The 20,610-nt window shown below is 40.5% G+C and overlaps 2 protein-coding genes across 2 annotated transcripts in view; both read right to left on the bottom strand.

Annotated features, from left to right (window-relative positions):
* OR5C1 (olfactory receptor family 5 subfamily C member 1) overlaps positions 1-20,610 on the bottom strand; it is a gene marked incomplete at both ends in the record, with an annotated part of 100,525 nt that overhangs the window by 44,964 nt on the left and 34,951 nt on the right. The window lies entirely within an intron of this gene.
* On the bottom strand, positions 19,626-20,603 carry LOC308505319 (olfactory receptor 1L3-like; the record flags this gene model as incomplete). Its single annotated transcript, XM_081067348.1, has 1 exon — positions 19,626-20,603. The coding sequence occupies one exon, from the start codon at positions 20,601-20,603 to the stop codon at positions 19,626-19,628; it is 978 nt and encodes a 325-aa protein (XP_080923474.1).

Genomic DNA, 20,610 nt, shown 5'->3' with positions numbered 1-20,610 from the left:
GGCGGGTTGCAGAATATGTAGATCCTGCTTCCTGTGTCTCCAGCCCAGCCGCCAGCGAGAATATATTGGTTTGACTCCCCTATCTATGGCTCCGTGGGTGTTTCTTTTTGGCCTTACCATGTCCTGCGTTCTTATGTGGGGAGCGGAACCAGAGACCCCGCCTGACACCCTGCACAACAAGTGGCGTAGTTGGCAGGATACGGTGCCGGCCAAAGCTCGCCAAAGTGCGGTGGAGCAGTTTGTGCGTGAGTCTGAGGAAAACCAGGAGGAGCAGCTGCCAGAGAGTTGGACCCCCGTGGAGGGGTGGAAAGACGTGGACAGTTCCCCAACCAGCATAAGCCAGAGAAAGCGAAGGTCCTTGCGGCCCTGTGGGCTGTAAAGTGCTTGCTGAGGCAGCCCGGATGCAGGACTTGTAGTCCCAGGAGGAAACGCTTGCTGAGTCCTCCATGGGAGCTGAGGGTGAGGTCAAGGTCGTCCCTCACCCCCAGGACAGCCCTGGCGAATTACTATGGACTATGGGGAATTGCCTTCTATCCCTGATTTATTGGATGCTTGACTGTTTGGGAACATACCACCATGTAGTGGGACTGGCGGATGTTTGCTTTTGTGTCTTGACTGGCCGCCATCGAGAATATGTAAGCACCTTGACTGTGAGCTGCTGTTGTTCCAGCACGGTACCTCGAGAGGCCCAGGAGAGTGGCAGTGCCCTGAGAACCCTGGCTGTGTCCAGGAAGTCTGGCTGAGCCCAGAGAAAGTGGCAGTGCCCTGAGAAGCCCTGGCTGTGTCCAGGATATTGCATTCACCTCCAGGCTCCTTGCACAGGGACCCTCACGGAAGACGCTTGTCTCATGGATTGTGAGATGAGACCCTGTAGGGGTGGATTGTGGGGACAAAACCCCAGAAAGCAGTTTCCAGGCTCTCGGCCTCACATAGAAAGGTGCTGGCTCAGGTAGTAAATGGCCATCAACTGTGATTGGCCATCAGCTGTGGCTAATTGGCCGTCAGCTGTAACCCGTAAGCCATTGGCCACTAATATAACTGCTGTGGCTACGCTAGCAGAGAAAAAATGGAGGCTAGCAAGAAGATGGTGGCTGGCAAGTGCGGGACTGCTGTTAGGATGGCGGGTTGCAGATTATGTAGATCCTGCTTCCTGTGTCTCCAGCCCAGCCACCAGTGAGAATATATTGGTTTGACTCCCCTATCTATGGCTCTGTGGGTGTTTCTTTTTGGCCTCATCATGTCCTGCGTTCTTATGTGAGGAGCGGAACCAGAGACCCGGCGTGACACCCTGCGCACAGAGCTGCAAGTGGCATATCTAAGACTCAAACTCAGGTATGTCTGATAGCAAATGGTGTGTGTTAATCCCCTCTATTATACCTCTTCCTTGAACCATGCACATGTGCTAGAGAACTAAGTGGATATGTCCTCTGCAAGTGAAAGCCCTCCTGCTATTTCATCCTTTGCTCCCACACTTTGGGAGCCTTTCCATTTCCTTCCTTCCTGCACGCATTTCTGCCTCCCATTCCACAAAGCCTTATGTTCTGCTTTCTTCCTTGCTGCAACAGAAAAGGTTGTCGGGGGTTTTGGTCCTCAGCTCCATTAGACTCTGAGACAATAGCAGCTCTGTGCTTTGGCAGCATCCGTATCTGGCCTTAGAATCTCTCCTGGGTCCAGACTTTTTGAAACCTAGCTTCTCCTTGGCTACCCTCTTCCCTCTTCTACAGGAAGACAAACAGGCTTATGGCTTCCTGGAACAGGTACATCCTGCTTAGGGATTCTGCAGGGCCCTTTTCAGGAGAGGTCCTTCTCTTTTCAGCTCTCTGAAATCTCTCCTTTCTGCCTAGTGTTCACTCCTACAGCAGATTAGAGATTTATCTCACCCTTTCCAGCTGTTCAATTCTACATTCCAAGGCAAGTGGACATTTAAAATATGCTCATTAGAATTCTTTTGTGAAAAACTGTGTTCCTTCTATGTCAACGTAGCTTTGGTCTCCATCTGATCAACCAGAGGTGCTTAATACGGGACTTTTGCTGGAACCAATAGCTTGTGTTCCTCTGCTGAGCAGGCAATGCCTCCCCCAGACGTCTCCTGTTGGAGACGCCCACTTCATTGCAGCTTCTTGCCTGTATATCCTTAATCACAGTAGTATCATAGCTAGCAATTACGTGGGCTTACACATGCCAGACACTGCTCTAAGGACTTTACATACATTAGGCCATTTAGTCTTTACAGCACCGCATTGTCTATAGAATGAAAGTGAGGTACAGGGAGTTGAAGGGACTTGCCTAAGGCCACATGGCTAGATAGGGGTGGAGTCCAGCTTCATAATGCATGCCCTTGCCCCCTGCATTATCCTAATGGTCTTGTTCACTTATTCATGGCTGATCCAGTTTCCTGGAGGTGATAACTCTGTGGCCCTGAGGTTGCAGGATGTGGGCTATGACCTTGAAGGTCAGGGGCCAGTGCCTTGCACAGAGTAGGTTCTCCCAAAATTATGTGACATATGATCAAAGGGGTGGGGGGGGTATGGAGGGAGAGGCAATGTTTCCTGGCTTTTGAGATGGAGGAGAGAAGAAGAGAGGATTAGGAAAATGGAGGAAGACCCCATGAACATGTTGGCACCACAATCTCTGGTCCCACAGACCCCTCAGCCTGCCTACCTGTGGGCTGACAGGAGAGTCAGGGTCCTGACCAGGGTTGGAGCCTTCCAGGTGGTTAAGATCAGGCTCTGAATCTCTGAGGAAGGAGGCTGCTTGAGGTGCTGACCTAGCTTCAGAAATGTGCTGCTATTTCTCTCTGCCTACTGTGGGAATTGATGATTAAGAAGGGAGTCCCAGGGGCCTGTCCTCTCAGCATGCCAGAGCCCTGGGGAGATTGGCCCTGCAGCCTTCCCAGGAGAGGAGAGCGGTACTGAGGCCCTCACTGAGCTCTGTGTCCAGGAGCCTGTGGGGAACCTGGGCTCCAGAGGTGGAGCGTCTCATACCCAGGAAGGGATTTAGGGCCACACAGCAGCAGGTATGGAGTTGGTTCATGCACATGTATGTGAACTGTGTATACAGGTGTGATCAAAATATATGGTAAATGTGTACATTAAAAAATGTTATTAGAGTAAAAATAACACTAATAAGATATAAAAAATAACAATAATTTATTAGAGTATTTACTCTAATAAATGTTATTAGAGTAAAAATTGACGTTGCCATTAATCCCCCTCAAAATACTTCCCCTTGCTTCGAACACATTCGTCCCATCGTTCTTGCTACTTTCTGAAGCAGTTCTGGAAGTCCTCTTTCGTGAGTGTCTTCACTTCATCCTCCATCATGAATGATGCTCTTTGTCACACATGGCTTTGGTATATGGCAATTTCTGTCAAATGAAACCTTATGGTGTGTCCTCATCCACCTTTTTCACCAGATCTGGCACCGTGCAACTTCTGGCTCTTCCCAAAGTCAAAATGATTCAGGACATCGAGGCAGCCACGACAGCTCAACTAAAGACACTCTGAGTATTCATCCCTTCCTTCCTTCTAACCCCTGGCAACCACTGATCTTTTTACTGTAGCCGTAGTTTTGCCTTTTCTAGAATGTCTTATGGTGGGAATCATACAGCATGTAGCCTTTTCAGATTGGCTTCTTTCACTTAGTGATATACATTTAAGTTTCCCCCATGTATTTTCATGGCTTGGTAGTTTCTTTCTTTAATTTTTTTTATTAGTTTCAGGTGTACAACACAATGTAATAGGTAGAGATTTCATCCCTCACAATGTGATCACCCGCCGCCCCTAATCTACTGTCCCTCTGACATTGGGTATAGCAGTTACAAGTCCACTGACTCTATTCCTTATGCTGTACTCCACATCCCATGACTACATATATATTATATTATAGTTGACATTCATCATTATTCAGGTTCAGCTTCAGGTGTACACTGCAGTGGTCAGACACCTACATCTTCCATGAAGTGGTCTCCCTAATAAGACAAGTGTGCATCAGATACCCTACCAAATCTTTACAACATTATTGATTATATTCCCCAACTGTCTTTTGTATCCCCATAGCAATATTGTGGCTACCAATTTGTGTTTTCTAATCCCCTCATCTTCTCCCTCATCCCTACCCCCCTCCATCTAGCAACCGTCAGTTTTTCCTCTATATCTCTGAGACTGTTTCTGATTAGTTTGTTCATTCATTCTGTTCTTTAGATTCCACGTATAAGGGAGATCATATGGTATTTGTCTTTCTCCATCTGACTTATTTCACTTAGCATAATGTTTTCTAGGTCTAGCTATATCGTTGCACATGATAAGATTTCATTCTTCTTTATGGCTGAGTAATACTGCATTGTATAAAGGTACCACAATTTCTTAATCCAGTGGGCATTTAGGTTGTTTCCATGTCTTGGCTATTGTGTATAGTGCTGCAATAAACATAGAGGTGTGTATATGTTTTTGAATTAGTGTTTTGGATTTCTCTGGATAGATACTTAAGAGTGGAATTGCTGGGTCATAAGGTAGTTCCATTTCCAGTTTTTCAGATATCTCCACACTGATTTCCATAGTGGCTGCACCAATCTGCAATCCCACCAACAGTGCACAAGGGTTCCCTTTTCTCCAAAGCCTCACCAGCACTTCTTTGTTGATTTACTGATGATAGCCATTCTGACTGGGGTGATGTGGTATCTCATTGTGGTTTTTATTGGCATTTCTCTAATGATTAGTGAGGTTGATCGTATGTCTGTTGGCCATCTGTATGTCCTCTTTAGAAAAATGTCTCTTCATATCCTCTGCCCATTTTTTAATTGGGTTGTTTGTTTTTTTTGGTGTTGAGTTGAATGAGTGGTTAATAAATTTTGGATATTAACCCATTATTTGATGTATCATTGACAAATATGTTCTCCCATTCAGTAGAATGCCTTTTTGTTTTATTGATGGTTTCCTTTGCTGTGAAAAAACTTTTTAGTTTGATGCAATCCCATATGTTTATTTTTTTTCTTGCTTCCCTTGCCTGAGGGGATATATCAGTAAAATATTACGAAGAGTAATGTCTGCAAACTTTCTTCCTATATTTTCTTCTAGGAGTTTTATGGTTTAAGATCTTAGATTTATTTTATTATTTTTTTAAATTAAAGTTTATTGGGGTGACAATTAGTAAAGTTACATAGATTAGTTAGTAAAGTTACATAGATTTCAGGTACACAATTCGATATTACATCATCTATAAATCCCATTGTGTGTTCACCACTCAGAGTCAGTTCTTCTTCCATCACCATATATTTGATCCCCTTTACCCTCACCTACCACTCCCCTCCCTCCTTACTCTCTGGTAACCACTAAACTATTGTCTATGAAGATCTTACATTTAAGTCTCAATCCATTTTGAATTTATTCTTGTATATGGCATAAAGAGGTGGTCCAGCTTCACTTTTTGGAATGTGTCTGTCCAGATTTCCCAGCACCATTTATTGAACAGACTGTCTTTACCCCAATGTAAATTCTTGCTTCCATTGTCATAAATTAAATGACCATATAGATACGGATTTACTTCTGGGCTCTCTATTCTGTTCATATTGATCTGTGTGTCTATTTTTATGCCAGTACCGTGCTGTTGTTGTTTTTTTAAAGATTTTACTGGGGAAGGGGAATGGGACTTTATTGGGGAACAGTGTGTACTTCTGGGACTATTCCAAGTCAAGTCGTTGTCCTTTCAATCTTAGTTGTGGAGGGTGCAGCTCAGCTCCAGGTCCAGTTGCCGTTGTCAGTTGCAGGGGGAGCAGCCCACCATCCCTTGCGGGAGTCGAACTGGCAACCTGTGGTTGAGAGGATGCGCTCCAACCAACTGAGCCATCTGGCCATCCAGGAGCTGAGAGGCAGCTCATTGACTTCATTCTAGTTGCAGAGGGCACAGCTCTCTGCCCCGTGTGGGAATCGAACCAGCAGCCCAGTTACCCAGAGCTCACGCTCTAACCAACTGAGCCACCCCAGTACCAGCATGGTCAGCCCCAGTACCATGTTGTTTTGATTGCTAAAGCCTTGTAGTATGATTTGATGTCATGTATTGTGATACTTCCCACTTTGTTCTTATTTCTCAAGATTGCCGTGGTTACTCATTGTCTTTTACGGTTCCATATACATTTTAGGATTATTTGTTCTATTTCTGTGAAAAATGTCCTCGGTAGTTAGGAATTGTGTTGAATCTATATATTGCCTTAGGCAGTATAGACATTTTAACTATAGTCATTCTTCTTATCCATGAGAATGGTATGTGTTCCCATTTATTTGTATCTTCTTTAACTTCTCTCTTCAGTGTCTTTTAATTTTCTAAGTACAGGTCTTTCACTTCTTCAGTTAAATTTATTCCAAACTATTTTATAGTTTTTGAAGCAATTGTAAATGGAACTGTTTTCTTAATTTCTCCTTCTGATAGTTTATTATTGGTGTATACAAATGCAACTGATTTCTGAATATTAATTTTGTATCCTGCTACTTCACTAAATTCATTTATCAATTGTAATAGATTTTTGGTGGAGTCTTTGGGGTTCTCTCTATATAGTATCATGTCATCTGCATATAATGACAATGTTACTTCCTCCTTACCAATTTGGATGCATTGTATTTCTTTTTCTTGTCTGATTGCTGTGGCTAGAACTTCCAGAACTATGTGGGATAAAAGTGGAGAAAATGGGCAACTTTGTCTTGTTCTTGATCTTAAGGGAAATGGTTTTAGCTTTTCCCCATTGAGTATGATGTTAGCTGTGGGTTTATCATATATGGCCTTTATTATGTTGAAATATGATCCCTTTATTCCCGCTTTGCTAAGAGTTTTTATCATAAATGGGTGCTGAAGTTTGTCAAATGCTTTTTCTGCATCTATTGATATTACCATATGATTTTTATTTTTCATTTTGTTAATGTGGTGTATCACATTAATTGATTTGCGGATATTGAACCAACTTTGCATACCAGGAATGAATCCCACGTGATCGTAGTGCATGAGCTTCTTAATGTATTGCTCAGTTCTGTTTGCTGATATTTTGTTGAGGATTTTTACTTGTATGTTCACTAGGGATATTAGCCTGTAGTTTCCTTTTTTTGCAATGTCTTTATCTGATTTTTGGATCAGAGTGATAGTGGCCTCGTAAAAAGTATTTGGGAGCCTTTCCTCCTTCTGGATTTTTGGAATAGTTTGAGGAGAATAGATGATAATTTTTTTTGAATGTTTGATAAAATACACCTGTAAAACCATTTGGTCCAGGGCTTTCGTTTGTTGGGAGCTTGTTGGTTACTCTTTTAATTTCACTGATAGCCATCAGTCTATTCAGATTTTCCGTTTCTTTTTGAGTTAGCCTTGGAAAGTTGTATGTTTCTAGAAAATTATCCATTTCTTCCAGACTGTCTAATTTGTTGGTGTATAGTTGCTCATAGTATTTTCTTAAATTTTTTGGTATTTCATTGGTGTCTGTTGTCACTTCTCCACTTTCATTTCTGATTTTATTAATTTGGGTCTTCTTTCTCTCTCTCTCTCTCTCTCTCTCTCTCTCTCTCTCTCTCTCTCTCTCTCTCTTTTTTTTTTTTGATGAGTCTAGCTAAAGCCTTGCCAAATTTGTTTATCTTCTCAAAAAACCAGCTCTTGGTTTCATTGATCGTTTGCATTGTTTTTTTTTTTTGTCTCTATTTCATTTATTTCCACTCTGATCTTTATTATCTCCTTCCTTGTACTCCCTTTGGGCTTATTTTGCTGCTCTTTTTCCAGTTCCCTTAGATGTAAGGATAAACTGTTGATTTGAGATTTTTCTTGTTTCTTTAGGTAGGCATGAATTGCTATGAATTTCCCTCTGAGGACTGCTTTTTCTACATTCCATGGATTTTGGGTCATTGTGTTTTCATTTTCATTTGTCTCGAGGTATCTTTTGATTTCTACCTTGATCTCATTGTTGACCCATTCATTATTTAGTAACATGTTATTAAACCTCCATGTATTTGTGTACTTTCCAGTTTTTTTCTTGTAATTGATTTCTAATTTCATAGCACTGTGGTCAGAGAAGATGCTTGATATGATTTCAGTTTTTTTAAACTTATTGAGACTTGTGTTGTGGCTTAACATGTGGTCCATCTTGGAAAATGTTCCATGTATGCTCGAGAAGAATGTATATTCTGCAATTTTGGGGTGAAATACTCTGAAAAAATTGATTAAATCCAACTGGTCTAATGTGTCATTTAAGACCACTGTTTCCATATTGATTTTCTGTTTGGAGTGTCTGTCCCTTGTTGCCAGTGGTGTGTTGAAGTCCCCTACTATGATAGTGTTACTGTTGATCTCTGTCTTTATGTCAGTCAATATTTGTTTTATATAACTAGGTGTTTCTATGTTGGGTACATAGATGTTTAGTAGGGTTATGTCCTCTTGTTGGATCGATCCCCTTATTATTATGTAGTGTCTTTCTTTGTCTTTTATTATATTCTTCATTTTAAAGTCTATTTGGTCAGATATAAGTATTGCTACTTCAGTTTTTCCTCATTTCCATCTGCATGAAATATCTTACTGCATTCCTTTACTTCCCGCCTGTGTGTGTCTTTTAATCTGAGGTGAGTCTCTTGTATACCACATATGCAAGGCTCTGTTTTCTTATCCACTCAGCCACCATATATCTTTTGATTGGAGCATTTAATCCATTTACATTTAAATTTGCCATTTTGTTATTTGTATTTCTGGTCTTCATTAGTTAGATTGTTTTCATCTTTCTTCTGCTTAAAGAAGCCCGTTTAACACTTTCTGCAAAAATATGGAACACTTCAAGAATTTGCGTGTTACCTCAGGGATACTGTGGATACCTGATCATGGCATTGTACACCAGAAGCTAAACATTAATGAATGCCAACTATAATTTTATATATATAATGTGATGGTTCAGTGTGAGGTCGGAGGGATAGTGGATGGGGGGAGGGGGGTTCACAGTGTGAGGGATATAAATGATGAACGTCTAAGTATTACCTTGTCTTGTACACCTGAAACTAATAAATAAAAAAAAAAAGAAAAAAAAATAAAAATAAAAATAAAAAAAAGGCTATAAAAAAAGAAAAAAAATAGGATTTATAGGGCTGAAGGAAAAAAAAGCAATATTTTTTAATTCTATCTAATGTCAAGATTAATTTTTTTTTTTGCTTTTCCTGAAGATCATAAAATTAATAAATATCATGTTGGATTCTATCAAATCTAATTCAAATAAAAAATAAAAAACAAAATAACATTAAAATAAAAAAAAAAGAATTTGCGTGTTATATTTGCACAGGGGCCATGCTAATCTTCTCTGTATCGTTCCAATTTTAGTATATGTGCTGCTGAAGTGAGCAGTTTATTTTTAGTGCTGTATAATATTCCACCATCTGGATATACTACAGTTTGTTTATTCATTCCCCTACTAAAGGACATCTTGGGTGCTTCCAAGTTTTGGCAATTATGAATAAAGTTTCTTTAAGCCTCAATGTGCAGCTTTTTGTGTCAACATAAATTTGCAACTCCTGTTGGTAAATGCCAAGGAGTGTGATTGCTGTACTGTACGATAAGAGTAGGTTTAGTTTTGTAAGAAACTGCCACCAGCAATGGATGAGAGTTCCTGTTGTTCCTCATCCTTTGCAGCATTTGGTGTTGTCAGTGTTCTAGATTTTGACTCTTCCAATAGGTGCGTAGTGGTGTCTCCTGGTTTTAATTTGCCTTTCCTTGATGACATATGATGTGGAGCATTTTTTCATATACTTATTTACCATCTGTATATTTTCTTTGTCGAGGTGTCTGTTCAGATCTTTTACCATTTTTAAATCAGGTTATTTGTTTTCATATTGTTGAGTTTTAAGAGTTTTTTTGTGTGTTTTAGATAATAATCCTTTATCAGACAAGTCTTTTGCAAATATTTTCTCCAGTCCAAGGCTTGGCTTATCATTCTCTTGACAGCATATTTTGCAGAGCAGAAGTTTTTAATTTTAATTAAGTCCAGCCGATCAATTACTTTTTTTCATAGATAATGCCTTTGGTGTTGTATCTAAAAAGTCATCCCTATATCCAAGGTTATCTAGGTGTTCTCCTGTGTTATCTTCTAAGAGTTTTATAGTTTTGCATTTCACATGTGTATGGTTCATTTTGAGTTAATTTTTGTGAAGGGTGTGAGATCTGTGTCTGCATTCAATTTTTTGCATGTGGATATCCAGTTGTTCCAACACCATTTTTGTAAAAGACTATCTTTACTTCATTATATTGTCTATGTTCTTTTTCAGTGATCAGTTGACTGTATTTATGTGGGTCTACATCTGGGTAAGTCTCAATTTTTACTTCTTGTAAAAAGAGATTAAAGATAAGAGTTAGATTAAAAGATGCAGATAAGTTTGTAAGTCAGGATCTGACTCTGGCAGTGGGCTATGGCATAGAGGTTAGGAGGTAAGCTCTGGAGACACATCATTTCACTTTATATCCTAGCTGTACCACTCACTAACTGTGTGACCGTGGGCGAGTTCCTCAACCTCTAGGCACATAGAAATGGTCTTGACCTTGGTGTGACAATTGGTGGAGGCCCTGAAGACATGGAATTTGGAGTTTGTTAGAGGAGCAAGGACCTGGGATGAAGTGAAGGAAGTCAGTGTTTAAGAACATGAGGTTTGGAGTTAATGCCTGATTTCAAATCCCTGCCCGACTGCTGACAAGTTGCATGACATTGGACAAATTACTAGGCAGCTCTGTGCCTCAGTTTCCTTATTTATAAATTAGGGATAATAGTAATCCTGACCTCATGATCGTATCAGTTAAGATTTTGATTTTACAGCAGTTAATTGCCTGGCACCAAGGCTAACTTCATGAGTGTACTGCTTGTGCTCAGCTCTCTGTGCTTGGTTTGATGCTCTCCTGAGGCTGTCTTAACAACAGCATACTTTTGAGCAAGGGGTTTTGAATTTTCATTTTGCACTGGACCCTGAAAATTAGGTAGCCAGTCCTATTTGGCAAATAGTTATCACTCAGTACATGTTAATGATCATGATGATGGTGTGCATGCCCTTGTGCCATTCACTGTCCACCTTCTTGCCCACCCTTATTGCTTACTGTACCCTGTTCAACTCGACAGAGTTAGTTGATTAGGCTCTGATGCATCTTGAGAACTATTGTGTGTTCCTACGGCGACAGGCACTGTAGGGTACCAGCATAGGAGCTATTTCCTGAGCTCTAGGTGAGCACATCCATCTGCATTCTTCCCAGAATGTGGCCTGGACCTCGGACGACACATGCCAAATAAAATGTATACTTCTCAAACTTTCTTCTATTTTGAAAATTTCTGCTTCATTTTTTAAGACCTAGTTTAGTTATCATCGTTTTTTGTAAAGCTTTCCTGGACTCCTTGGGTAAAATAAGAAAATGTTGTCTTTAGTCTCCCACAACACTTTGCTTACTCTCTGTCTGTATTGTGATTGTCTCTTTGTCCCACCTTGTGGGTGGAGGCGCCCCTCCAGGTTGAGCCCTTTTGAGGGTGGGGACTGTTTCCTGTGAATTCATATGTGCATCTTCAGTGCCTAACACCATGTATATAACTCACAGTAGGTGCTCAGTAAATGTTAAATTGAATGGGACCCTGGTTGAGGTGGGCTGGGTTTGTTTGTTTATATGCTAAATGTGTGGAGGAGGCCAGAATCACTGCTTTAGATAAAGTAGACAGGATCACAAAGGTTTTGAATGAAGAGACCAAAAGGAATGGGGGAATTGATTTGTATGCCTCAAGGATGTTATTCGAAGAAGAATAAGAGGGAAAAAGTCTCTGGCTAGAACTAGTTTAAAAATCCCCTCCCTCTAAAACTGGTTACTCAGTAGCCCCCTCCAATGTTGCACTTGGAGGATTGGCCTCAGATGCTAGAAAGGAAAGCCTCTGAGTTATGGCATCCTCTCCCCCCTTTCTAGAATTAAAGTAGAATGTGGCCCCTTGCGACCAGCCCACAGGGGAAACCAGGGGACCTCACTAATGATAGCCTGACAGAAAAGTTTCTGAGCCAGTGTCACTGCAGAAGCTTCCTCAAAGGGAAAGGCTCCTATCTCAGCTTTCTTAATGAGGCTCTGGGGACATCTTGCTGGTGAACCTCCAGGCTCCTTTACTTGGATGATAATTAACCACTCTGGGCAGCTGTTACAGCCTAGTTAGAGTCCAGGGGTAAAAGTTTGTCTTCTCCTTGTAAATGGTTGATTGGGAATTAAGCCTTGAGTCTCTTGACTCATCAAGTCAGTCTCAATGTAACCATGGCCCCAACGATCCCAATAGAGTCCCTGGTCAGAGATAGACTACTCAGGCGCACCCATTCCACTGCCTAGTCAGGGAATATGCTTTTACCTTGAGAGCAAAAGTGTTGATATCCTGATCAGAAGAACATTGGCTCATGTGGTTCAGAATTCTGAAATAGGAGCCAAGAAGGCACTCTGGGAAAGGTTACAACTGTCCTTGGTGATATCCTCACACAAGTTAAGATATAGCCTGAGATATCTCCCATTTCTCCCCATTGTGTTTGGATAGGCACTTGGGATTTAGAGTTAGTCAATTCTAAGTTTGAATTCTGTTTACTACTTACCTGCTGGAGACTCTGGATAAGTCTCCAGACCTCCAAAATGGTCTATGCCATTTTGGCCTCCATATTGAATCCATTTACCTACAGTTTAACGAATAAAAACAAGGAGTGGGGCATGGAATAGCTGAACTTTGGACTTTAGTTTCCTCATTGTTAAAATTAGGTCATTAATCCCATCAGTCAGAATTGTAGGTGATTGATTGGTGCTAGTTGTCTTTCCATTACCCTGATAACCTAATATACATGTGTTGGCATCTTTAAATTTATTAAAAATATATGGTAAAAAGTACAGTCGCCCCTCTGTATTGGTGGATTCTGTATCTGCAGAATCAACCAACTGTGGATGGAAAATATTTTTAAAAATTGCCTTGTTGCTGATGTGTACTATATAGTTAAGCCTATGATGGTTGTGTGTGTACCAAACATATACACACTTTTTCTTGTTATTCCTTGTTATTCCCTGTTTTTATACAATACAGTATAACAACATTTACATGGCATTTACATTGTATTAGGTATTATCAGTAATCGGGAGGTGATTTAAAGTATATGAGAGGATGTACATAGGTTATATGCAAATACTACACCATTTTATATAAGGACCTGAGGATCTGTAGATTTGGGTACTCACGGAGGTCCCAGAACCAATCCCCCCACAGATACCGGGGACAATGGTATGTGCTAACTAACCACATGATGGAAATTATGAGAGTGCGTTATGTCCAGGGAACTCAAGAAAATTTGGATCCCGCTCTAGGACGCAGCAGCCTCTTTCTATGAGGTTACTAAGGGAAATGCTGTCCACAGAAAAATGGCAAAGGGGAAGCAGAGCGACACTTCTGTGTCATCTGGACTTTGGGCTCCAAATCCAAATGCAGAGAACTTGGGAGAGCAACAGAAGATTCTTTCTGTTTCTGAAAGTTATGCTTAAGCATATCTCTAGTTATGCTTAAACAGCTTTCAACAAAGTAAGCTCTGGATGAGGCAGCTCTGATCTTCTTGTGATTAAATCCAAGTCTTCCATTTTGTCACATTATGCATTATGAAAGGAATAGATTGGCAGTAACAACAAAAACAACAACAGGATTTACCGAATGCTTATTTTGAGCCGAATTCAGGATTTACGGAATGCTTATTTTGTTCTGGTCTAAGCACTTTATACACAGTCCATTTAATCCTGTAATTCATGTGTGGTACCACACATGAGAATGATTGATAAAAAGAAAAAATACATAGTTTCTCACTTTTTAAAAGTTCACATGAAGAAATAAATGTGTGAGAATTGTCAATAATAGTTTTGAAAAGTAAAATTGAAAGAAAGAATTGCTTTACTGTTATTATTACTATTAGTTTAGTATGTATTTTTAAAAAGCTATGGCAATTATGATTTGACACAAATAGAGACAGTCAAATAAGTAGAACAGAACAAGGAGTCCAGAAATAGATTCAAGTATATATTGGAACTTATTATATGTTCCTGGTGACTTTTTAATTCAGTGGGAAGGGGCATTTTATTAAATAAATAATCCTGGCATCTGGAAGATGGATATATAAGTATTATATATAAATATATTCTAGATTGATTAAAAATATAGGCCTAAAGATAATGAAATACTAGAATAGAATTTTAATATTCTTTAAACAACATATACCTTTTACTCAGAATATGAAAGAAAAGGTGAACGAATTAGACTATATAGAAAGTTAAAAATGCTGATTTTATAATTGAAGCTATAGGCAAATAGTTTATTTGGAGAAGATATTTGCAAATACCTATAGCAAACCTATGGTTAATATCCTGAATTTAAGAGATTCTACAATTTAAAATGACAACAATTCCCCCAAAGGGGCAAAGTAGTTAATCAAGCAATTTAAGGGAGAAGAGATGCAAATGACCAATAAAGATAGTAAAAGATGTTTTATTGCATCAGTAGGGAGAAATGCACTAAAGTGCTCCTGTCCAATGTCAGATTGGCTGAGATTACAAAGATTAGTCATATACAATGATGGTAGGGAGATAGAGAAATGTGTAGTCTTATATGTTTTCCTTGGGAATGCAAATTGCTAAGAATCTAATCTGGAAGCATTTATTAAAAGTATTGACTTACCTACAAGTGAATTTAAGCCAATGGGAAGGAGAAACTTAAACATCCACTTTGAATTTGTCTGCCAGAGACCCTCTTTTTGGTTTAAGGACCAGAAGCCTCTCTTTGCCCTCTTTCTCATTATATACCTCATTGCTTCAATAGGGAACCTGTTAATCTTTCTGGCCATTCCCTCTGACTCTGAACTCCAGATCCCCATGTATTTCTTCTTGAGCATCCAGTCATTTGCTATATATACTACGATGGCCATGACCCCCAAGATGCTGGTAAACTTATTGGAGACAAAGATCATTCATTTCCTATGATGAGCATCTAACATAGATATATTTCTTCTTGGCTCTTGGTAACAGTTACTCCCTGACAGCAATGGCCATTGATTGCAATGTGGCCATATGTGAGTTTTTCCATATACCACCTTTACAATCTACCATCAGTGCTTCCTTCTACTGGGCCATCTCTTGCCCCATCTCTCAGCTCTATACCTTCCTGCAGTTCTTTTTGGTGGATTGGTTTATCTTCTGCACTTCCAGTATCAATTATCATTTTTTATGTGATGTTAACCCACTGCAGATGTCCTACTCTTCCATCTTTGTTCATGAAATTATGGGAATGACATAGGTTCAGGCTGCTGTGATGACCCCCTTTACCTGCATCATCATCTCTTATCGGTGAATCCTCATTGCTCTTCTCAAGATCTCTTTAGCTGTAGGAAAATGTAAAGCTTTCTTCACCTATGACTCCCATCTCACAAGTGTAAGATAGTCTATGGGAGTAACAGTTATGTCCATTTCCAGTTACTGTTCAGCCTCACCACTGGGAATGGGGTTGTGACAGTGATCTATGCCATTTTGGCCTCCATATTGAACCCATTTACCTACAGCCTAAGGAATAAAGACAAAGAGTGGGGCATGGACTAGCTGATGGGCAGGACAAAACCAGGTTAAGGAAGACTTGCTGCTGGTCTTCAGGAGAATCCTTTGACTCCACACAGCCTATTATAGATGAAACAGTGATGATCATATGATGTCAACCAGCTGACTGTTAGCCAGTCCTCAGACTCCACCAGACTGGCGTGCAGGGGAACCTGAGACCTCTTCTTTAAATCTGCCCTCACGCCCTTCCATTTGTTCCTCAAATAGTACTCATTCCTTAGTTCCCTGCCAAGCTTCCCTAAAGATGTATGTTTTTTACACATTTCTTTGCGTTTTCTGGGGTAATATTTATTATGTATAATTATGTTGGTTACTTGTGGCCTTAGAGTACTATATTATTGGGTGGAAATTGCCAGCAGGCAAATCTGTAAGTTTAGTAACTAGAAGCCATTCAATTGAGGAGTTAAATGCCATCTTGCATTCATCCCTAATCTCTCAAATGATATTTATGGAGCATTCCTTCTTGGTTGGGGAGGGCAAACAATCCTTCCCACTCTGCAAGGCCGATGCCCTTTTCCCCTCTTGTCCCTCTTCCTACATTGACTGGGGAAGCAGGGGGTCAAGTGGTGGTTGGTGGTAGCAGAGCTATGCCAGCACCTTCCCAAGAGCCCCAAGGGGCAGGTGCTAGATTCCAAGTACTAAAGCATCCTTTAGACTATAGGGAGTAGGACCTTTATGCTTGACTTTGGAGCTTAGTTGCCGTTCAGGCACAACAGGACACTGCCCACTGGAAGTCCTGTTAACAGGTGCATTTTGACCAACACACCACAGGAGAACCTTCCATGGGTACCTTTAGCCTTATAGTGCCCAGTCTCAGGTTATCACATGACTCCCTTTTTCCTTTAAAATTCATCAAGAATGCACTGGGTATGAATTTGGGCCCTCGAGACACTCACAGAATGACCTTGCCTGAAATTCCCGGCAGAGAGAGAAACCCAATGCAGATACTCAAGCACAGCACCCAGGATTCCTCTGGTGTGACCTTAGGTATGACCCAAGTACAGAGGTTCACCAATGGCCAACAAGCCAGCTGTTGTAGCCAAACGGATCCAGAATAATTTGTTATTTCCAAATTGCTTTTTCAGTCTTGGTTGTACTTGCTTGGTTCCCCTTCTTTTAGTCCGACGTGTCAGTGCTTCTGAGATTCTTATCTATCTCTGTTTTTCTTTGAGTAAAATCTTAAAAATAGGCTCTCTTAGGTGGTGGACTGATTACAAATGTTAGAAAGAAATGCAAAAGCAATTTAGTTAAATTCAAGTCAGGTCAAGTAAAATGTTACCAACGAGAGACTTGGTACTCAGTCTTCACCTCACCTGTGTTAGAAGAAGGCAGGATAAGGAGCTGTCATAGCTTCTGCCCTTACAGAGCTTGACAGGAAGGTCTAAGAAAGACCCTTTCATATTTTCCACATAACTCATGGGACTGATGGCACAGACATCTTCAAAGGTCCTGTGGTCACAGAAATTCTTTACCTACTTGAGGCTTCAGTTTAAACCAAGTTTCTCTTTTCTTTCTGTTCTAATGTTGACCTTTGCACCCCGGTCTCTCACTAGGTGAGTTCTAGGTCTTATTTCTAGGCAAGCTAGAGATTATGGTAAAGTTACCAGTTTTATGTTTCCTTAAATAATCTATGAATCAGAGGCTTTCAGGTTTTCAAAACTGATTGTATAGCCAGAATGGAAGATATGTTGTGGATTAAAAATCTGAGACATTAAGCTCTATTTACCTTTGAGTTTCAAAATTATCCAAGATGTTGTGTTAGCTTGCTAGGGCTGCCAAAACGGAGTACTACACAATGGTGGCTTAAACAACAGAAATTTATTTTCTCACAGTACTGGAGACTGGAAGTCTGAGACCAAAGTTTTGGCAGGATTGGTTTCTTCTGAGGCTTTCTCTTTGGCTTACCATCTTCTCCTTGTGTCTTCACTTGGTGTTTTTTCTCTGGATCTGTTTCCTCATCTCTTCTTTTATAAGGACACTGGTCATATTGGATTAGGGCCCACACTAATGAAATCATTTTAACTTAATCACCCCTTTAAAGACCTTATATTCAAATAAGTCACGTTCTGAGATACTGGGGATTAGCACTTCAATTATGAAATTTTTCGGGGGGAGGGGAGAAGGGGCCACAATTCAGTCTTACACCAATGTGTTAGACAACAAATTCTCATATTTTGAAAGACATTTCTTGGGATCCACAGATGACCCAGGGAAGACTTGAAAGAGAAATCAAAGAAACCAATTTAGGTAATGCTAGAGAGGCTCTGGGAAGGGCTTTTAAGTAAGTGAATCTGAGAGTAGATTGGCTGTGTGCCCTGCGCCCAGTATGAGGGCTGTACTGGTGCTCCTTACTCTACTGGGATTAGAAAGAGCAATAGAAAAGAGTGGCATTGGATTTGTAGATACCAGAGGGCTGGATATTGCCCTCAGTATTTTCCTGGAGGCAATTCAAAGGGTTTCCATCGGCCTAGGGTGGCTCACTCAGATTAGATGAACAGAGATAAAAGCCAGGTTGGTGGGAAGAAGAGAGGAGACTAACATCAAATGGATGTGGCAAGAACCCCCTCATGATGGCTGAGGATGACGTCTCTATTGGATCATCAGTACAGAGTAAGAGAAGTAGCAAAAGCCAGTCTCCAATCTCAAAGGCAAGCCCTAGCCATCATCCATGGTGACAAATGAGTGGAAGGAGGTCAGATGTAAACAACAGGTTCTAGTATAGGACCAAAATATAGATTAGTCTAGAAAAGAACTGATCTGTCTTTGCACACACCAGAGAGAAGTTGCATAAACCCTTAGAGTTAGAAACAGGACTTGGATGAAGCTGTGATAACCACGAGGGGATATAAATGAATAGGGCTGAATTACAAATTAAAAGTCACTGAGAAATTATTGGATTGGGTTGAGAAAAGTCAGAATTGAGTTACAATTAGGGAGATTGAGTTCTCAAAATAAAATTAAACTATAGAAATGAAGTTACAGAAATAAAGTTGCATTTTTGCATGTCCAATTCTTTTTTTCCTTTTAACAAATTTTTTTTGAGTAATTATTCAATTCTTGAGGTTTATGGTAACTGAAAAAAAGTCCCTTGTTATGTGGACCAGTACTTCTTGCTCCCATGCCCATAGCAGACATTGCAATCAATCAATATTCATCCTCCTTCATTAGGGACAAATTTTTCTGTTATAGCAGTGCAAGGAAGTCCTTACCAATTGATCAGAGTAGGCATGGAAGTGAAAACTAATTGGCCCATACATGTAATAAAGGAATAAAATTGAGCGATATACTCATATACTCACCCAGACTCTGCCTCACCCTAGGTTAGGAATGACTGAGGCAAAATCAAAGGAGTTTGAAGACTCCTTATTGTATCATTTAGAAACTTTAAGGTCATCCATCTGTGCCTTGTCTAAAATACCATGAGAGATTAATTTATTTGACTTAGATGTTTCCATCTATTAAAATACACATACCAGGAGAGAGAGAATCACACTAAAGTGCTCTTTTTGGGGGGAAGCTTATATTCTAATAGGTCTCTCTCTCTCTCTCTCTCTCTCTCTCTCTCTCTCTCTCACTCACACACACACACACACACACACACACACACACACACACACACACACCTGCAAAAAAATCTAACAGAATAGATTGGTTATGTATACATAAACATCTCTGTACATATATAGATTTCTATATAGATGCTTACAAAATTTTTCTGGAAATTCAGTGACCAAACTGGACTGAATTTATAAATAGAAATAAGGGGAATATGGGAGGTTCCAAATAAATGTGGAAGAAATTAAGGGAATGTGATTTTTCTGGAATGGAGAGAGATTCTGGGGTGAGTCTACAATGATACAGCATGAAAGAGACCACAAGTGGAAAACTACAGGGTGTAGCTACAATGATGAAAGTATTTCTCCACCAAAGACTTGCCTCAGGTGCTGGTGAGTGTGTTTGTGTGTGTGCATGCATGCAAACACACTCACACCCAAACTTTGCAATCAGGGTCCACAGATTTTGTTGGTTTTTGCAGTAGAAAGCCTATCCATTTCAGACTTAATCCTGCTTATCAATTTCTCTAAGCCCCGTTTCATGTCTTTGTTTCTTAAACTGTAGATAACTGGGTTCAACATTGATGTCAATACAGTGTAGATGATTGTTGCTATTCGGTCCTTGACAGTATAGCTGGACAAGGGCTGGAAGTAGACATAGCTAATACTCCCATAAAACAGAGTCACCACAGTGAGATGGGAGCTGCAAGTGGAGAAGGCTTTGCGTTTTCCAGCAGCTGAGGGAATGCTGAGGACGGCAATGAGGATCCTTAGGTAAGAGATGATGATACAGGCAAAAGGGGCCACCACAGAGGCCAGCCCTTCTGTCATGGCCACAACTTCATTGACAAAGGTAGAAGAGCAGGCCAATTTCAGGACAGGGTTGACATCACAAAAAAAGTGATGGATAACATTTGATGCACAAAAGGTGAGTCGATTCACCAGCAGGACATATAGGAGGGAGTGGAGACAAGGGAAAGCTATAGAGAAGGCCAGTAGCAACAGACAGCGCCTGTGGTTCATAACAGTGACGTAATGGAAAGGATTACAAATGGCTACGTAGCGGTCAATGGCCATAGCTGCCAGGAGATAACTGTCTATGTTTCCAAAGGCCAGGAAGAAATACATCTGTGCCAGACATTCAGCATAGGAGATGGTCTTTGTCTCTGATAAGAAGTTCACTAACATTTTGGGGACTATGACTGTTGAATAGCCAATATCAGCAAAAGACAAGTTGCTCAGGAAGAAATACATGGGGTTTTGGAGTTGAGGATCAGAGCGGATAGCAAAGATGATGAGAAGATTTCCTGTCAAGGTGACCAGGTACATGATAAGAAAGAGGACAAAGAGTGGCTTCTGGTCCTCAGGACGAGGGGAGAGTCCCAAGAGGATGAACTCAGGAAGTCTTGTCAGGTTGCCCATTTTCATGGACTTG

Source organism: Rhinolophus hipposideros (assembly GCF_964194185.1).
Source record: "Rhinolophus hipposideros genome assembly, chromosome: 11".
Lineage (NCBI taxonomy): Eukaryota > Metazoa > Chordata > Mammalia > Chiroptera > Rhinolophidae > Rhinolophus > Rhinolophus hipposideros.
Note: the sequence above shows the minus strand (reverse complement) of the source record. Positions and strands in the feature narration are given on the sequence as shown.